The following is a 17,082-nucleotide window of genomic DNA, read 5'->3' as shown; positions in this document are numbered from 1 at the left end:
GCCACGGATGGAGTTTACATAGTGGTTGGAGCAAGGGATTTGGACAGTCGATGGAGCTAATGGTTTTGACAGCGGATGGAGCAATGGGTTTAGACAGTGAATGGAGCAACAGGTTTGGACAATGGATGGAGCAACGAGTATGGACAGTGGATGGAGCAAACTGTTTAGAGAGTGGGTGGAACAAAGAGTTTGGACAGTAGATGGAGCAAAGAGTTTGGACAGTAGATGGAGCAAAGGGTTGGACAGTGGATGGAGCAGGGAGTTTGGACAGTGAATGGAGCAAAGGGTTGGACAGTGGATGGACCAAAGGGTTTAGACAGCGGATGGAGCAACGGGTTTGGACAGTGGATGGAGCAAAGAATTTGGACAGTGGATGGAGCAACGGGTTTAGACAGTGGATGGAGAAAAGGGTTTGGACAGTGGATGGAGCAAAGGGTTTGGACAGTGGATGGAGCAAAGGGTTTGGACAGTGGATGGTGCAAAGGGTTTGGACAGTGGATGGAGCAAAGAATTTGGACAGTGGATGGAGCAACGGGTTTAGACAGTAGATGGAGCAACAGGTTTGGAGAATGGATGGAGCAAAGGCCAAAAAGAAAATGCTGGAAAATCACAGCAGGTCTGGCAGCATCTGTAGGGAGAGGAAAGAGCTAACATTTCGAGTCCAGATGACTCCTTCGGCAAAGCCGTATCGATGGTTGGGAAAGGGGTAGCATGGGAGGGGTCGGTGCGGGAGTGGATGGAGGCGGCACCTTTCAAAGGCACGAGTCTTAAGGCTTTGTTAACGGCATCTCTGCCATTCTTGCCGGCTCGGTACTTTCCTCTGCCCACAGATGCTGCCAGACCTGCTGAGATTTTACAGCATTTCCTTTTTGGTTTCAGGATTCAGCATCCACAGTAATTTGATTTTATCAAGGATGGAGCAAAGGGTTTCAGCAGTGAATGGAGCAAAGGGTTGGACAGTGAATGGAGCAAAGGGTTTGGACAGTGAATGGAGCAAAGGGTTGGACAGTGGATGGAGCAAAGGGTTTAGACAGTGGATGGAGCAAAGGGTTTGGGCAGTGAATGGAGCAAAGGGTTGGACAGTGGATGGAGCAAAGGGTTGGACAGTGAATGGAGCAAAGGGTTGGACAGTGGATGGAACAAAGGGATTGGGCAGTGAATGGAGCAAAGGGTTGGACAGTGAATGGAGCAAAGGGTTGGACAGTGAATGGAGCAAAGGGTTGGACAGTGGATGGAGCAAAGGGTTTGGACAGTGAATGGAGCAAAGGGTTTGGACAGTGGATGGAGCAAAGGGTTTGGGCAGTGAATGGAGCAAAGGGTTTGACAGGGGATGGAGCAAAGGGTTTGGGCAGTGAATGGAGCAAAGGGTCTGAAAAGTGGATGGAGCAAAGGGTTTGAAAGTGGATGGAGCAAAGGGTTTGAAAGTGGATGGAGCAAAGGGTTGGACAGTGGATGGAGCAAAGGGTTTGACAGGGGATGGAGCAAAGGGTTGGACAGTGAATGGAGCAAAGGGTCTGAAAAGTGGATGGAGCAAAGGGTTTGAAAGTGGATGGAGCAAAGGGTTGGACAGTGGATGGAGCAAAGGGTTTGGACAGGGGATGGAGCAAAGGATTTGGACAGTGGATGGAGCAAAGGGTTTGACAGGGGATGGAGCAAAGGATCTGAAAAGTGGATGGAGCAAAGGGTTTGACAGTGGATGGAGCAAAGGGTTGGACAGTGGATGGAGCAAAGGGTTTGACAGGGGATGGAGCAAAGGGTTGGACAGTGAATGGAGCAAAGGGTCTGAAAAGTGGATGGAGCAAAGGGTTTGAAAGTGGATGGAGCAAAGGGTTGGACAGTGGATGGAGCAAAGGGTTTGGACAGGGGATGGAGCAAAGGATTTGGACAGTGGATGGAGCAAAGGATCTGAAAAGTGGATGGAGCAAAGGGTTTGACAGGGGATGGAGCAAAGGATCTGAAAAGTGGATGGAGCAAAGGGTTTGACAGTGGATGGAGCAAAGGATCTGAAAAGTGGATGGAGCAAAGGGTTTGACAGTGGATGGAGCAGAGGGGACTTGGGAGTGGATTAGGGGTTTGGACAGGGTGGGTTTGGACAGGGGGGGTTGGACAGTGGGGTTTGGACAGGGGGGATTTGGACAGGGGGGATTTGGACAGGGGGGGTTGGACAGTTAGGTTTGGACAGTGGGGGCTTTGGACAGGGGGGGGTTTGGACTGGGGGGTTTGGACAGGGAGGGGTTTGGACAGGGGAGGTTTGGACAGGGGGGCTTCGGACAGGGCGGTTTGGACAGAGGGAGTTTGGACAGGGGGGGGGTTGGACAGGGGGGGGTTTGGACAGGGGGGGTTGGACAGGGGGGTGTGGACAGTGCGGTTTGGACAGGGGGGTTTGGACAGGGGGGGTTGGACAGTGGGGTTTGGACAGGGGGGGTTTGGACAGGGGGGGGTTGGACAGGGGGGGTTTGGACAGGGGGGTTTGGACAGGGGGGGTTTGGACAGGGGGGTTTGGACAGGGGGGTTTGGACAGGGAGGTTTGGATAGGGGGGGGGTTGGACGGGGGGGGGTTTGGACAGGGGGGTTTGGACAGGGGGGGGGTTTGGACAGGGGGGGGTTTGGACAGGGGGGTTTGGACAGGGGGGTTTGGACAGGGGGGGGTTTGGACAGGGGGGGGGTTTGGACAGGGGGGGGTTTGGACGGGGGGGGGGTGGTTTGGACAGGGGGGGTTTGGACAGGGGGGTTTGGACAGTGGGGGGGGTTTGGACAGGGGGGGTTTGGACAGGGGGGTTTGGAGGGGGGGTTTGGACAGGGGGGTTTGGACAGGGGTGGACAGGGGGGGGTTTGGACGGGGGGGTGTTTGGACAGGGGGGTTTGGACTGGGGGGGTTTGGATAGGGGGTTTGGACAGGGGGGTTTGGACGGGGGGGGGTTTGGACAGGGGGGGTTTGGACTGGGGGGTGTTTGGATAGGGGGTTTGGACAGGGGGGGTTTGGACAGTGGGGTTTGGACAGGGGGGGTTGGACAGTGGGGTTTGGACAGGGGGGGGTTTGGACAGGGGGGGCTTTGGACAGGGCGGTTTGGACAGGGGGGTTGGACAGTGGGGTTTGGACTGGGGGGTTTGGACAGGGGGGGTTGGACAGGGGGGGGTTTGGACAGGGGGATTGGGACAGGGGGGGGTTGGACAGTTAGGTTTGGATAGGGTGGTTTGGACTGGGGGGGTTTGGACAGGGCGGTTTGGACAGGGGGGGTTTTGGACAGGGGGGGGTTTGGACTGGGGGGGTTTGGACAGGGGGGTTTGGACAGGGGGGTTTGGACAGGGGGGTTTGGACAGGGGGGTTTGGACAGGGGGGTTTGGACAGGGGGATTGGGACAGGGGGGGGTTGGACAGTTAGGTTTGGACAGGGGGGTTTGGACAGGGGGGTTTGGACAGGGGGGTTTGGACAGGGGGGTTTGGACAGGGGGGTTTGGACAGGGGGATTGGGACAGGGGGGGGTTGGACAGTTAGGTTTGGACAGGGGGGGTTGGACAGTGGGGTTTGGACAGGGGGGGCTTTGGACAGTGCGATTTGGACAGGGGGCAGTTTGGACAGGGGGGGTTGGACTGTGCGGTTTGGACAGGGGGCGGTTTGGACAGGGGGGTTGAACAGTGGGGTTTGGACAGGGGGGGGTTTGGACAGGGGGGTTTTGACAGGGGGGGGTTTGGACGGGGGGGTGTTTGGACAGGGGTGGTTTGGACTGGGGGGGGGGGTTTGGACGGGGGGGGTGTGGACAGGGGGGTTTGGACAGTGCGGTTTGGACCTGGGGGGTTTGGACTGGGGGGTTTGGATGGGGGGGGTGTGGACAGGGGGGTTTGGACTGGGGGGGGGTTTGGATAGGGGGGGTTTGGATGGGGGGGGGTTTGGACAGTGGGGTTTGGACAGGGGGGGTTTGGACGGGGGGGGGGTTTGGACAGGGGGGTTTGGGCAGTGGGGTTTGGACAGGGGGGTTTAGACTGGGGGGGGTTTGGACAGGGGGGGTTTGGACGGGGGGGGGGGTTTGGACAGGGGGGGTTTGGGCAGTGGGGTTTGGACAGGGGGGTTTAGACTGGGGGGGTTTGGACAGGTAGGTTTGGACAGTGGGGGTTGGACAGGGGGAGGGGGTTTGGACAGGGGGGGTTTGGACGGGGGGGGTTTGGACAGGGGGGTTTCTGCAGTGGGGTTTGGACAGGGGGGGTTTGGACGGAAGGGGATTTGGACGGAGGGGGGTTTGGACAGTGGGGGTTTGGAAGGGGGGGGTTTGGACAGGGGGGGTTTGGACAGGGGGGGTTTGGACAGGGGGGGTTTGGACGGGGGGGTTTGGACAGGGGGGTTTGGACGGAGGGGGGTTTAGACAGTGGGGTTTAGACAGGGGGGGTTTGGACAGGGGGGGTTTGGACAGGGGGGGTTTGGACAGGGGGGGTTTGGACAGGGGGGGTTTGGACGGGGGGGGGGTTTGGACAGGGGGGGTTTGGACAGGGGGGGTTTGGACAGTGGGGGTTTGGACAGGGGGGTTTTTGGACAGGGGGGGTTTGGACAGGGGGGGTTTGGACAGGGGGGGTTTGGACGGGGGGTTTGGACAGGGGGGGTTTGGACAGGGGGGGTTTGGACAGGGGGGTTTGGACAGGGGGGTTTAGACAGTGCGGTTTAGACGGGGGGGGGGTTTGGACAGGGGGGTTGGACAGGGGGGGCTTTGGACGGGGGGGTTTGGACTGGGGGGGATTGGACAGGGGGGTGTTTGGACTGGGGGGGGTTTGGATAGGGGGGTTGGACAGTGGGGTTTGGACAGGGGGGGTTTGGACAGGGGTCTTGGACAGGGGGTTTGGACAGAGGGTTGGGCAGTGGATGGTACAGGGGATTTGGTCAGTAGATAGACGTGGACTGTGGATAGAACAAGGGTTGCCTACTGTGGAGTTTGCACTTGATCTCTCAGTGGGTAAAGTAGGATTTCCGGAATGTTTTAGAGCCGTACATTGTCTTTTTCTTTCTGGAAGTTCTTGGCTTAGGAATCTTCTGATACGGAAGGAATCCTGTGTGAATAATAGATTCAATAGCATTAGTGCTCAAGTAGATCACATGGAAAATCATAAAGGCAATAAGAAATGAATTTCACCCTTTTGTTCTTTAATTGACAGGATATCATCCTAACCCTGAAATCCAAGCTCTCCATCCGCTGCATTGAACATTTTGCTCTTGCTTTGAAGGAACGATACAGTGCCACTGTGGTGTACCTCTTACATGAGGATGAGATCATTGAGCAGGTATGATGAGGACTCTCTACATTGGGGACATTAAGGGATGATAGTGATAAGAGTTTGCAAGCTCTTATAAGTTGCACAGTTGTGATTGCGGGCATCAAACATTTGGCGGGAGATAGTGAGCGGGGGGTGGAACATAAGGTCTCGCTCCATGCGGATGACTTGCTCCTTTATATAACAGACCCTTTGGGGGGACTGCAGGAATGATGGGGCTACTGGAGGAATTTGGCCAGTCCTCAGGTTACAAGCTGAATATGGGCAAGAGTGAGGTTTTTGTGATCCAGGCAAGGGGGCAGGAGAGGAGACTGAGGGAGATGCCTAAATTTGGGCAGGGTGGTTGAGCAAATGAAAGGCGACTTCCGTAGGTGGGATGTGCTCCCACTGTCATTGGCGGGGAGGGTACAGACTGAAAATTACAGTCCTCCTGAGATTGCTGTTCGTGTTTCAGTGTCTTCCAATTTTCATCCCCAAGGCATTTTTTAGGAAGGTGAATCTGGTGATATCGGGTTTTATATGGGCCAGGAGAGCTCCAAGGGTGAAGAAGGTCCTTCTTGAGTGGGGGCACGGGGAGAGGGGCTTGGCCCTTCCAAACTTTATTAATTACTACTGGGTGGCTAATATAGCAATGGTTAGGAAATGGATAGTGGGAGAGGGGTCGGTGTGGGAGCGAGTGGAGGCGGCATCTTGCAAAGGCACGAGTCTGAAGGCTTTGTTAACGGCGCTTCTGCCGTCCTCGCCGGCTCGGTACTCCACAAGCCCAGTGGTAGTGGCAGCCCTGAGAGTGTGGGGGCAATGGAGGCAGCACATGAGGCTGGAGGGGGCGTCAGTGTGGGCACAGATCTGTGACAATTCACGAGGTGACAGCGGGCAGGGATTGTGAGCTGTGGGGATCTCTTCATTGAGGAGGGTTTCCCGAGCCTGGAGGAGCTAGACAAAGGGTTTGAGTTGCCGGGGGGAATGGGTTCCGGTACTTGCAAGTGGGGGGGCTTTGTTCGGAGGCAGGTCCCGGGCTTCCCTCGCCTCCGCTGAGGGGGCTACGGAATAAGGTGGTGTAAAAAACATGGGTTGGGGAGGGGAGGGTCTCGGAAATATATAAGGAACTGGATGGAGTGGGAAGGGATTCCAATGGGGGAGTTGAAGAGGGAGTGGGAGGAAGAGCTGGGAGGGGAGTCGGAAGTCGGGTTATGGGAGAAGGCCCTGAGGAGAGTCAATGCATCCTCATTGTGTGCCAGGCTTAGCCTGATCCAGTTTAAGGTGGTCCACAGGGCTCACATGACTGTAGCCCGGATGAGCAGGTTTTTTGAGGAGGTGGAGAACAGGTGTGGGCGGTGTGGGGGAGGTACAGCGAATAATGTGCACGTGTTCTGGGTGTGTCCGAGGCTGAGGGGATTTTGGCAGGGATTTTCAGATGTAATGTCAAAGGTCCAGTGAGTGAGGGTGACTCCGTGTCCAGGGGTGTCGGAAGATCCGGGAGCCTAGGGGGGGAGAGAGGCCGACGTTTTGGCCGGAGGTGGATTTTGCTGGGATGGAGGGACTTGGAGCCTCCAAAGTCGGGGGTGTGGGTCAGTGACATGGCAGGGTTTCTTAGACTAGAGAAAATCAAGTTTGCCTTAAGTGGTTCATTACAGGGGTTCACTCGGTGATAACAGCCGTTCATCGACTTCTTCAAGGAGAATTGACTGTCAGCAGGAGTGGGGGGGCGGAAAGGGGAGGCATGGGAGTGATGAATAAGGGCAGGGAATCTAATATATGGGTAGTTAGGGTCTAGTGTGGGAGGGTGTTGGGTATGTTATTGTGGGTTTTTTATGTATGTTGGATTTCTTTGTTGTTTAAAATGTTAAAATTATAAATCCCTCAATAAAATATTTTCTAAATAAAACCGCAAGTCTACATATCTCCAAGGTAATATTGCTATCTTCTTGCCTACTTCTCTCAGACTCGCTCTGCATGCAATTTACTATCATGTGACTCCCTTCATCACTTTTCTCCAGTCCCTTCTTTCTTATGTTACAAGCTCCATATTCTGAGGGTAAAGAAGTTTCTTCTAAATTTCCTATTGGATTTCTTCGTGACTGTCTCATTTGATGGCCTCTATGCTCTTCCCTACAAGAGCATAGACTCCCTCTGTATCCACTCTTTCAATACTTTTCATAATTTTAAAGACCTTAATTAAGTCACCCCTCCAGCTTTTTTTCAAGAGAAAAGTGACCAAATCTGTCAATCTTTGCCTGGTATGTATACCCATGAATTTCTGGTCCTTATCCTAAATCTCACAAATCTTCTCTGCATGCTCTCCGCTTCCTTTATATTGTTTTTGTAATATGGTGTTCAGAACCACAAACAGGACTCGGAGTATAGTTGAACCAAAGTTTGATACAGGTTTAGCATGACTCCCATACCTTTCAATTTTGTCCCTCTAGAAATACAGTCTAGTTCTTGTTTTTTTTATGGCCTTGCTAACCTGTGGTGGTGTAACTTTTAGTGATTGGTGTATTTATACGCCAAGATCCTTTTATTTCTCTCGTAGCTTGCATCTTCCAAGTGATAAGTGGCCTCCCTATTCTTCCTCTCAAAATGTATTACCTACATTTATCTGTGTTGATCTTAATTTGCCAATTATTTGGTTATTCTTAAAATGTATTAATGCCTTCCTGTGATTTGCTGCATTCTTCTCTCCTCAGTATTGGCTAATCTCTCCCACCCCTCACCCCCATTTGGTGTCATCCAAAAATTTAGAAATGAATGTTAATTGTAAACAGCAGTAGCATCACCACTGATCCTTGTGGAACACCACTTCCCATCTTCTCTGAAAAACAACCCTTTACTCCCACTCTCTGCTCCCTGTCTTGAAGCCAAATAGCAACTTGTCCCCTAACTCCACATTCTCTCACCTCAAAAAATTCAACAGAGTTGGTCAAGCAAGATTTTCCCAATTGAAATCCATGCTGAGTATTAATTTTTATATTGTTGCTTCTAGATGTTCTTCTATTTTCTCTTTTGGGAGGTAATCCATGGGCTGAATTCTCCGATTCTGGGGCTAAGTCCCCACGCCGGCATGGGGATGATGGCGTTTTACGGCAGACAAACTGGCGCAAAACGGCCACCGAATCCCCGTTTTGCTGGGGGCTCGCAGGACGGCAGCACTGAGATACCCGGCTCCAGCTGCCGATACGCCCCGGAGAATTACCATGGCCGCGGCCTGCAGCGGCCGTGCCGTGCTACATGGTGACGGCCGCTTACTGACCCAGCCCGTGAAATAGTCCCCCCCCCCCTCCCCTTCGGCCGGGTCGTGCGCTCCAGACCGCCCCCCCCTCCCCTCGCAGTGCCTCCAGCCCCGAATAATGTCCCCCCTGCCCACGGCTGTGACTGAGTCCGCAGCCACCACGCTGAATTCCCGACGGGTGAGACCATGAGAGACCCAGGCCGTCGGGAACTCGGCTGGTCGGGGCGGAGCATCGGGGGTCGGGCCTCAGGCAATGTCCTGAGGCCGTTGATACGTGAGGCGCCGTCTCTGCGAGTTCGTCGCTTTGGAGGGGGCGGACCATTGCAAAAGCAGCACCGCCCCCGATTTCGTTGGAAACTTGGATTCTCGAACAGTCGGCGAACACGATTTCGGCGTCGGCGACCGGAGAATTCAGCCCAATTACCTTTCCAGCACTGACTGGTTTATAATTCCCAGGCATGTTCTGTCTCCTTTCTTAAATATAGGAATTACTGTAGCTATCTATCATACTCTATAATTATACATTTTTCTAAGGAATTATTAAATATGAGCAGTAATACTTCTGCAATTTTTTAGACTCCTTTAAAAGAATGGGGCTGGATTCTCCGCCGGCGGGATTGTCAGTTTTGCCGGCGCCCGGGGGTTTTCCCGACAGCGTGGGGCTCCACCACAATGGGAAACCCCATTGACCGGCCGGCGTAACGGAGAATCCCGCAGGCGGGTCGGGGCTGAAAAGTGGCGCGGCAGGCGGAAAATCCCGCCGAACGATCCAATCCATGCAGACATGGGGCACGATCCTCCCAAAAGATTTCTTCGTTTGTGGCTGGTATTTCAGGGAGTTTCCCGTCAGCTCTGTCGCCGAATTCCCCACCGCTTTTCAATGACACGTAGCCACTTTTTTGGCCCCTGGGAAGTTTCTCACCGGTTGAGCCGATGTCGTGTACCAGGCTGTCCACTGCAGTCGCCATCCTAGCAGTGTTGGCCTCAGTGCCACGCATTGCCGGCAACATTTCCTGTGCCTGCAGCCACTGGGACTCGTCCAAGCAGCTATGGGTCTGCTGGAGTGACACTGGCATCCCGCTCCGAATGTTCCGGTTGCTCCCTATTGCCACCATCAGCTCCGGGTAACCCTGTACCAGAGGCTCAGCATCAGGCTGGGACCCACCTGGGTCCTGGGATCCAGCAGACCTCTGCTGCTGACTCTCCTGTGAGTTCCTCCTCCACCTGATGTGCATCATCAGCTGTGGGGTGCTCACTAGATTGTGCCCCAGAAGCCTGACCACTAACGTTTCCCACCGAGGTGGTGTCTCTGCGCTGGTGGAGGGTGGGGATGACAGCAACTATTATGGTGGCATCCTCGCTGCTCTCCTCTGATCTGGTCTCATGGGAGGTGGAGAGAGGGCCACCCGGGTTGGGCCGATGCCGTTGGTTGGAGGACCTGTGGGAGAATGGACATGTGGTCAGTGGGAGCGATGGGTCAGTCAGGAGTAACAACTCACGTTTGACAGGTCCTCCAGGGAGATCCCGGTGATTCCTCACCTCTGCGGCGTCCGCCAGCCTTTGTGTTGGTGACTGCTCTGTCCTCGGCCACACCGGTCACCTCCTAGACATGTCCTCAAAGAAGATGAAGATTCTTGAGTGGCACACCACCACCAGTCTGGGCCCTCTCGCGCCGATTGTGGGAGAACTTTTCCTGAGGAGACACAGAGAGTGCATCATTAGCCACACGCGTGGTTCACAATGGTGGGGGGGGGGGGGTGTAAAGGAAGGGTTGGGGGGTTGAAGGGAGAGGGGAGGTGGAGGGATGGTTGGGGGTCGCATGGGGAGTTGGGGGTGGATGCTTGCGCGGTGGTGGAAAGATCTCTGGCCCCCAGCAGAACAACAGCTGTCGAGCCTTCATTTGCTATGAGAAGCTTGTGAGACCTCGTTAAGTGGACTAATTAACATAGAATTGCGTTGCCGGCCTCACTGGACTGACCGCTGGGATGCTCGTGGCAATTCCCGCTCGCTACCTCACTTTGAAATGTTTCTAGAGAATTGCGCCCTTAGTCTCTGAAACAGAGAATCCAGCCTATTGATTATAGAACAGTTCCCAAGGATTGGAAGGTAAAAAACATATTATAACCTTGTTAATGAGAAAGGGAGAAAGCAGAGAACTATAGGGCAGTCAGCCTAACATCAGTAATAGGTAAAATGGTATAATTCAGTATTAGGGATATAATAACAGGGCATTTAGAAAATCATAATATGCTTCAGCAGAGTCATCACAGATTTTTGAAAGGAAAATTGTGTTTGCCTAATCAGATTTCTGACCATCTAACTTATAGGATAGATAAGAAGGAACCAGCAGATTTAGTGTTTTTGGATTTTCAGAAAGCATTCAGTGAGTTGCCACACAACGGCAGCACGTTGACACAGTGGTTAGCACCGCTGCCTCACAGCGCCAGGGACCCGGGCTTGATTCCAACTTTGGTGACTGCGTGGTTGCACGTTCGCCTTGTGTCTGTGTGGGTTTCCTCCAGGTGCTCCGGTTTACTCCCACAGTTCAAAGATGGGCAGGTTTGTTAGGTTGGCCATGATAAATTGCCCCTACTTGTCCAAGGATTTGTAGGTTAGGTGGATTGGCCATGATCAATGCGCGGGGTTACAGGGATAGGGTGGGGGAGTGGGCCTAGATAGTGTGCTCTTTCGGAGAGACAGTGCAGACTTGATGGGTCGAATGGCCTCCTTCTACATTGTAGGGATTCTATGGAGACTATTACATAGAATTTGGACTCATGGGATTGGGCGATGATATATTACGCGTGGATGGAGGACTGGTTAATGGACAGTAAACAAAGGAGGAAAAACAAGATAACTTGGGGTTCAGAGGCTGGTATATGTATGGCTAAGCACAACCTTGGCATGGTAGATCCTGGGATGGGGGGGGGGGGGTCAATGGGGCCAACCCATTGCTGATGTTGCTAATGTGCCCCCCTGCTACTGCAGAGGGGTTTCTCCAAGGTTCTTGGGGTTGGGTGGATTTGGGCTTTGGGTGAGAGCTTGACCTCAGGACCCTCGTAAAGGGGGTGTCCATGTCTGGACTGCCCTTTCCAGCTCTGGGCAACCTGAAGATCACTCTCGGCATGGTGATCTCAGGCACCCCTCTGCTGAACAGCAGTATCCTAGTCAGACTTTTAAAACTCTGAAGTGGTCTTCTCACCCCGGGTTGCTCCGCCTGACAGCTGATGAGCAGTCCAGGCAGTTCAGTGAAGAATCAGTGCAGGAACACTTTCCCTTTCCTAATATTTGCTCCCTCAGCCCGATGCCTTTGAAGCTGCAGCTTCTTGAGAGGCTGGTTTAGCACAGCTGGCTTGTAATGCAGAACAAGGCCAGCAGCGCGGGTTCAATTCCCGTACCTGCCTCCCCGAACAGGCGCCGGAATGTGGCGACGAGGGGCTTTTCACAGTAACTTCAGTGAAGCCTACTCGTGACAATAAATGATTATTATTATTATTATTCAATGTCGGAGCCTTCCTAGAAAGCCCTCAACACTTCAAAAGCCTTCAAAAATCTTGAGTTTCTTGGAAAAGCTATGAATCCATTCAATCTCACAGAACAGCACCCCTTTCATTAGCCTGTGATTGACAGCTTAATGGTTACGACACAGCTACAAGGGGGTTGTTTATTTATCTTTCCCTTTACGCTTGAATGCATCTCAAACATCCTCCATTGATCCTAACCACAATGTTTATCAACACTCTTGTTATGATTGACAGCACTTGGCCACTTCAAAGCAGCTAAGTGGTCTCACTTCCTCTTTTGTAACCGCTCTCCATATATTTGCATGCCAGCGGCTGTGACCCGACCCGGGCGCAGCTCCCGACTGCCAACAGGGACCAGTCTGATTCTCCATTGTTGGGAATGCATGGATTCTAGAACGTAGTATCCTGCCCAACGATACATAGTTAGATAGACAGGTACATGGTAAAGAGGACACAAAGTGGCTGCAGAGGAATATAGACAGGGTGAGTTGACAAGAACATGGCAGATTGAATACAATATGGTGAAGTTATCCATTTTATAGGGAAAAAAAGCACAATATTTCTTGAATGGTGTGTGACTGGAAATGCTACCATTCAAAGAGATCTTGGTGCCATTGTACATTAATCACAGTGGGCTGATTTGCAGGTATACCAAGCAATTAAGAAGGCAAATGGCGTGTTAGTTTTTGCTCCAAATGAATTAGAGTATAAGAGTAAAGAAGTACTACTGTAATTATCCAAGGCATTGGTGAGGGCAAACCTGGAGGACTGTGTGCAGCTTTGGTGTCTTCACCTAAAGACTTACCCTAGAGGGAGCTGTCACAACCCCCTTGGCTACTGCGTGGTCTATTCCAGTTCCACTTCACCCGGAGTCGCAACACAAGTGAAATTAGATCTTATTTTTAAATATCGGTGAACCTTGGCTGAGCCCAATAAACTGCTGTCACCAGTGTTAAATCTGTAAAATCTCAGGGGCGCGATTCTCCTCAAATGCGGAGAGTCGTAAAGGCTGCCGTGAAACTGGCCGTGTTTCACTGCAGCCTCCGCGCCCCCTCCCGGGACCCGATTCTCCCCCCCCGGTCGGGGCATCGCAGGCTTAGCGACCGCCGCTAAGCCCGCGCGCCAAGGGTCAGGGCAGCTGACGCGCACGATGACGTCAGCCGCGCATGCGCGGATTGGACGGCTCCAACCCGCGCATGCGCAGATGACGTCATCACGCATATGCGTCAAACCCGCGCATGCGCGGCCGTCATGCCCCTCAGCCGCCCCACGGACTGATCCTGCGGGGCGGCGGAGGAACAAAGAGTGCCCACCAATCGCGGGCCCATGCCACCCCACGGCCGTGCCAATCGGTGCCATGGTTGTCGGGAACGGCACTTTGCAGCTGTTTTCACGAACGGCGAGAGCAGGTGTGTTTGCGTTCGTGAAAACGGCCGTAAAGGCCTGGGAACTCGGCCCATCGGTTAGGGGAGAATCGCTGTTCGCCGTAAAAAAACGGCGAGCAGCGATTCGTGTCATAGGGCGGCCGTGGGGGAGGGGGAATAGCGGGAGGTCGGGAAAAATGTCGGGAAGGCCCTCCCGCTATTCTCTGACCCGTCGTGGGCAGCGGAGAATCGGGTCCCTACTTTCGACCAGTGTATTAATCAAAAGTTTTATCCAGATGTCTTTGACAAGGCAAGCAAAGGATAACACAAGTGTAAAATACAATCAAATATATTGAACAAACAGTAAAATCAGTTCCTTAAATTATCCCAAAATATTACTAAACAGTCCCAAGATTCTTAGTACAACCCGTGTTGATGAACTCAGCTGTGTCGCGGGTCTGATTCTCTGAGTCTCGATTTCCTCAGGGTCTCTCTTCGCTGCGAAGGATAGTCTTGCAGGCTGTTTCCTTCTGTCTCTGCTGCATGGAGTCTTCGCTGCGGGGAGGTTCCCCCTGCCTTTCCGGAATGTTCTCCGGCCCCCAGCCGATGAGATCACAGGGTGGGAATGGCACCATCCAATGGCACTATCCAGTAGAACTTCGGGGCTCCATTTCCTGGTGTATTGTCTGTGTGTAACCTTGTCTACTCAAACAATTCATGAATATGATGGGTGATTCATATGGCGGGTCCAGATATGTTCTGCCAATTTGTCTGAGTTTCGGTCTATTCGAAGTTTGGCCAAATTCAAATTCCCATCAGCCTGTCTAAGGTTGACTGCGGTTGGATTTAAAATGTCCAATTCTTAATTTAAAGTGTCCAATTTTATTGGGCCTAAATTCCAGGCCATGCCAGACTATGACATCAGAGCCGGGATTCTCCCCTACCCGGCGGGGCAGGGGGGTACCGGTATGATGGAGTGGCGTGAACTACTCTGGCGTCGGGTGGCCCCAAAGGTGCGGGAGAGGCTTGACAGCGGCGGGACATCGGCCCATTGCGGGCTGGAGAATCGCCGGGGGGGGGGTTGCCGACCGGCGCGGCACGATTCCCGCCCCCGCCGAATCTCTGGTGGCGGAGACTTCGGGACATGGGGGGGGCGGGATTGACGCCGGCCCCCGGCCGGGTCGGAGACTCCCGCCCCAGGTTTGTAATTTTAACACAAGTAACCTTTTATTATATGCAGTACTCTAATTAAACTGACAGAAAAAAGTAACTGACTGTCCAGTACCCCTTCTCTAACATCCCCCCTTCCTAACTACCCCCACTTTACACACACTCACACACAATACAGAGGGGAAAGGGTGGTTGAGAGGTAAAGAAATGAGTCATTAGATTGGATCCTGGATTGAGGGGATTATCCTATGAGGAGAGATTGGGTAGATTAGGTTTATGTTCCCTGACGTTTATATCAAAGAATGCTTCTTGTTAAAACATAAATTTAAAGAAAATGATTTATTAATTATTTTCAAGATGTGACAGTATTAATGAAGTAACAATGTAAATGTTTTCCACAGGTAGTCCAGAAACGAGAGCCCCGTGACTATAGGTGTCTCTTCAGGGTTTGTTTTCTACCAAGAGATCCACTCGTGCTTTTACAAGATGATCCGGTTGCCTTTGAATACCTCTACCGACAGGTATACGTTTGACTTGAGGAATCACGGTAAACTCCAACCATGGCCAAATGCTTTGCCTTGCCCAGAACAGTATAACCAGAGGCTCCAGTCCAAAACTAATAACCTTTCAGCCAGCAAATGGCCAATCAATGGAAAATAATCCCAAATTAGTCTTTTTTCAAATTTAAAGTTCCCAATTCATTTTTTTTTCCGATTAGGGGGCAATTTAGCATAGCCAATCCATCTATCCTGCACATCTTTTGGGTTGTAGGGGTGTTACCCATGCAGACACGGGTAGAATGTGCAAACTCCACACGGACAGTAACCCGGGTCCTCAGCACCGTGAGGCAGCAGTGCTAACAACTGCGCCACCTTGCCACCCCTCCCAAATGAGTCAAGGTGTGGGATGAATCAAATGAAAATTACATAGATTTCTTTCAGAAAATAGCATTTTGGGATTCAGTATGTGAGTAATTTGAGACAACACATTTGATAAATGTAGTTTGTGACTTTTCTTGTGATTGAAAACTTTCCATATCTGGGGTTTTTCCTCATCGTATGTCTGGGCCTGTTGACTAATTGCTGGAAATTATTTCTGTGATTAGTCAATAATTCCATTATCATTGTGTCATTGGCCTATCAATATTGCAGAAGGTGAACTAAGTGGACCTGATTTTCTTACGTCCAGAAATTTGTATATTCATAAAATGTCCTCATCTCAGAATGAGTGACTTCAGTTATGTGTAGAAACTAGAGAAGATGGGATTGGTCTCTCCAGAGTGGAGACAATTAAGGCACAATTTAAGGGCAATATCCACAATTATGAGGAGTTTTGATAGAGTCAATAAGAAGAAACTGTTTTCACTCTTTTCACTCAGGTCCAGAGACACAGATTTTGAGCAAAGGAACAGGGTGCGGATGAGGAAAGGTTTTTTTTACACGCTGTGTTAGGATCTGAAATTCACTGATAGATCTGATAGTAACTCTCAAAACATCTTTGGATATTTACTTGTTGGGGAAACATTTACAGCACTATAGGGGAGGGGGACTAATTGGATAGCTCTTTCAAAGGGCCAGTATAGACATACTGGACCAAATGGACTCCAATGATGTAAAGTGCGATGATTTTGTGAAAACACTTGTAAATGGTGGTAACATGCTCTGAATATTTTTCTAGGCGGCTGTGTGTAGTGACTTCAGCGGTCTTCTCTTTTACAGAGTTGCAATGATGTGCTGCTGGAAAAGTTTGCAATGGAGATGAAATGCAATACTGCCATCCGTCTGGCTGCACTGCAGATTCAGGAATGCATCCTCACCTCCAAGCAGTCGCAGAAAGTCTCCATGAAGTACATCGAGTGAGTCAACATACCTCACAGAATTTAACCCTTCATTGCTTCAGCTTAAAAACTGTACCTCACACCAAACTGTGTTTGCACTACATTCCACTGACTTCTCGATAGCAAGACACCTGATTCACTAGACATCTCACTGGAAAGACACTTCATTAGTGAGATGTCGAGTTAGCAAGTCTCCTTGTAAGTGGGATGTCTAAATTGCAAGCCTCCTAGTTAGTGAAACTCCTCATGAATGAGGATCCTTGTTAACGGGACTCCTCATTAATAAGATGCCTTGCCAGTGGGACGCTTGGTTGGGAAAACTCTTTGTTAGTGAGACATTGTTTGCAAGATCTCTCCAGCATAATCCCTCGTTAGATGGACTCCTTATTAACCCCACTCATTGTTTGCGAGATTCCTGGTTCGAGGAGCATCATTATCGTGCATTACTTCACTAAACTGTCACAGAATTATCACATTAGTTTCCTTGAAGTGAGACAACCTTCGATTTTCAGATTTAAAAAAAATAAAAATTAGAGTACGCAATTATCTTTTTTTCCAAATTAAGGGGCAATTTAGTGTGGCCAATCCACCTACCCTGCACATCTTTGGGTTGTGGGGGTGAAACCCACGCAGACACTGGGAGATTGTGCAAACACCACACGGGCAGTGACCCAGGGCTGGGATTTGAATCCGGGTCCTCAGC

At 51.5% G+C, this 17,082-nt stretch overlaps 1 protein-coding gene across 2 annotated transcripts in view; it reads left to right on the top strand.

The window, feature by feature from the left end:
* The window catches only part of LOC119970237 (FERM and PDZ domain-containing protein 1), a 178,421-nt gene that overhangs the window by 107,509 nt on the left and 53,830 nt on the right, over positions 1–17,082 (top strand). For both annotated transcript variants that reach the window (XM_038804525.1, XM_038804526.1), the window contains 3 exons: positions 5,139–5,264; positions 14,944–15,063; positions 16,261–16,397. In XM_038804525.1, coding sequence (XP_038660453.1) covers positions 5,139–5,264; positions 14,944–15,063; positions 16,261–16,397 — 383 coding nt within the window. The remainder of the gene's footprint in view (positions 1–5,138; positions 5,265–14,943; positions 15,064–16,260; positions 16,398–17,082) is intronic.

The sequence above is a fragment of the Scyliorhinus canicula genome, chromosome 8 (genome assembly GCF_902713615.1).
Source record: "Scyliorhinus canicula chromosome 8, sScyCan1.1, whole genome shotgun sequence".
NCBI classification, from domain to species: Eukaryota; Metazoa; Chordata; class Chondrichthyes; order Carcharhiniformes; family Scyliorhinidae; genus Scyliorhinus; species Scyliorhinus canicula.
This window is presented reverse-complemented; position numbering and strand designations above follow the sequence as displayed.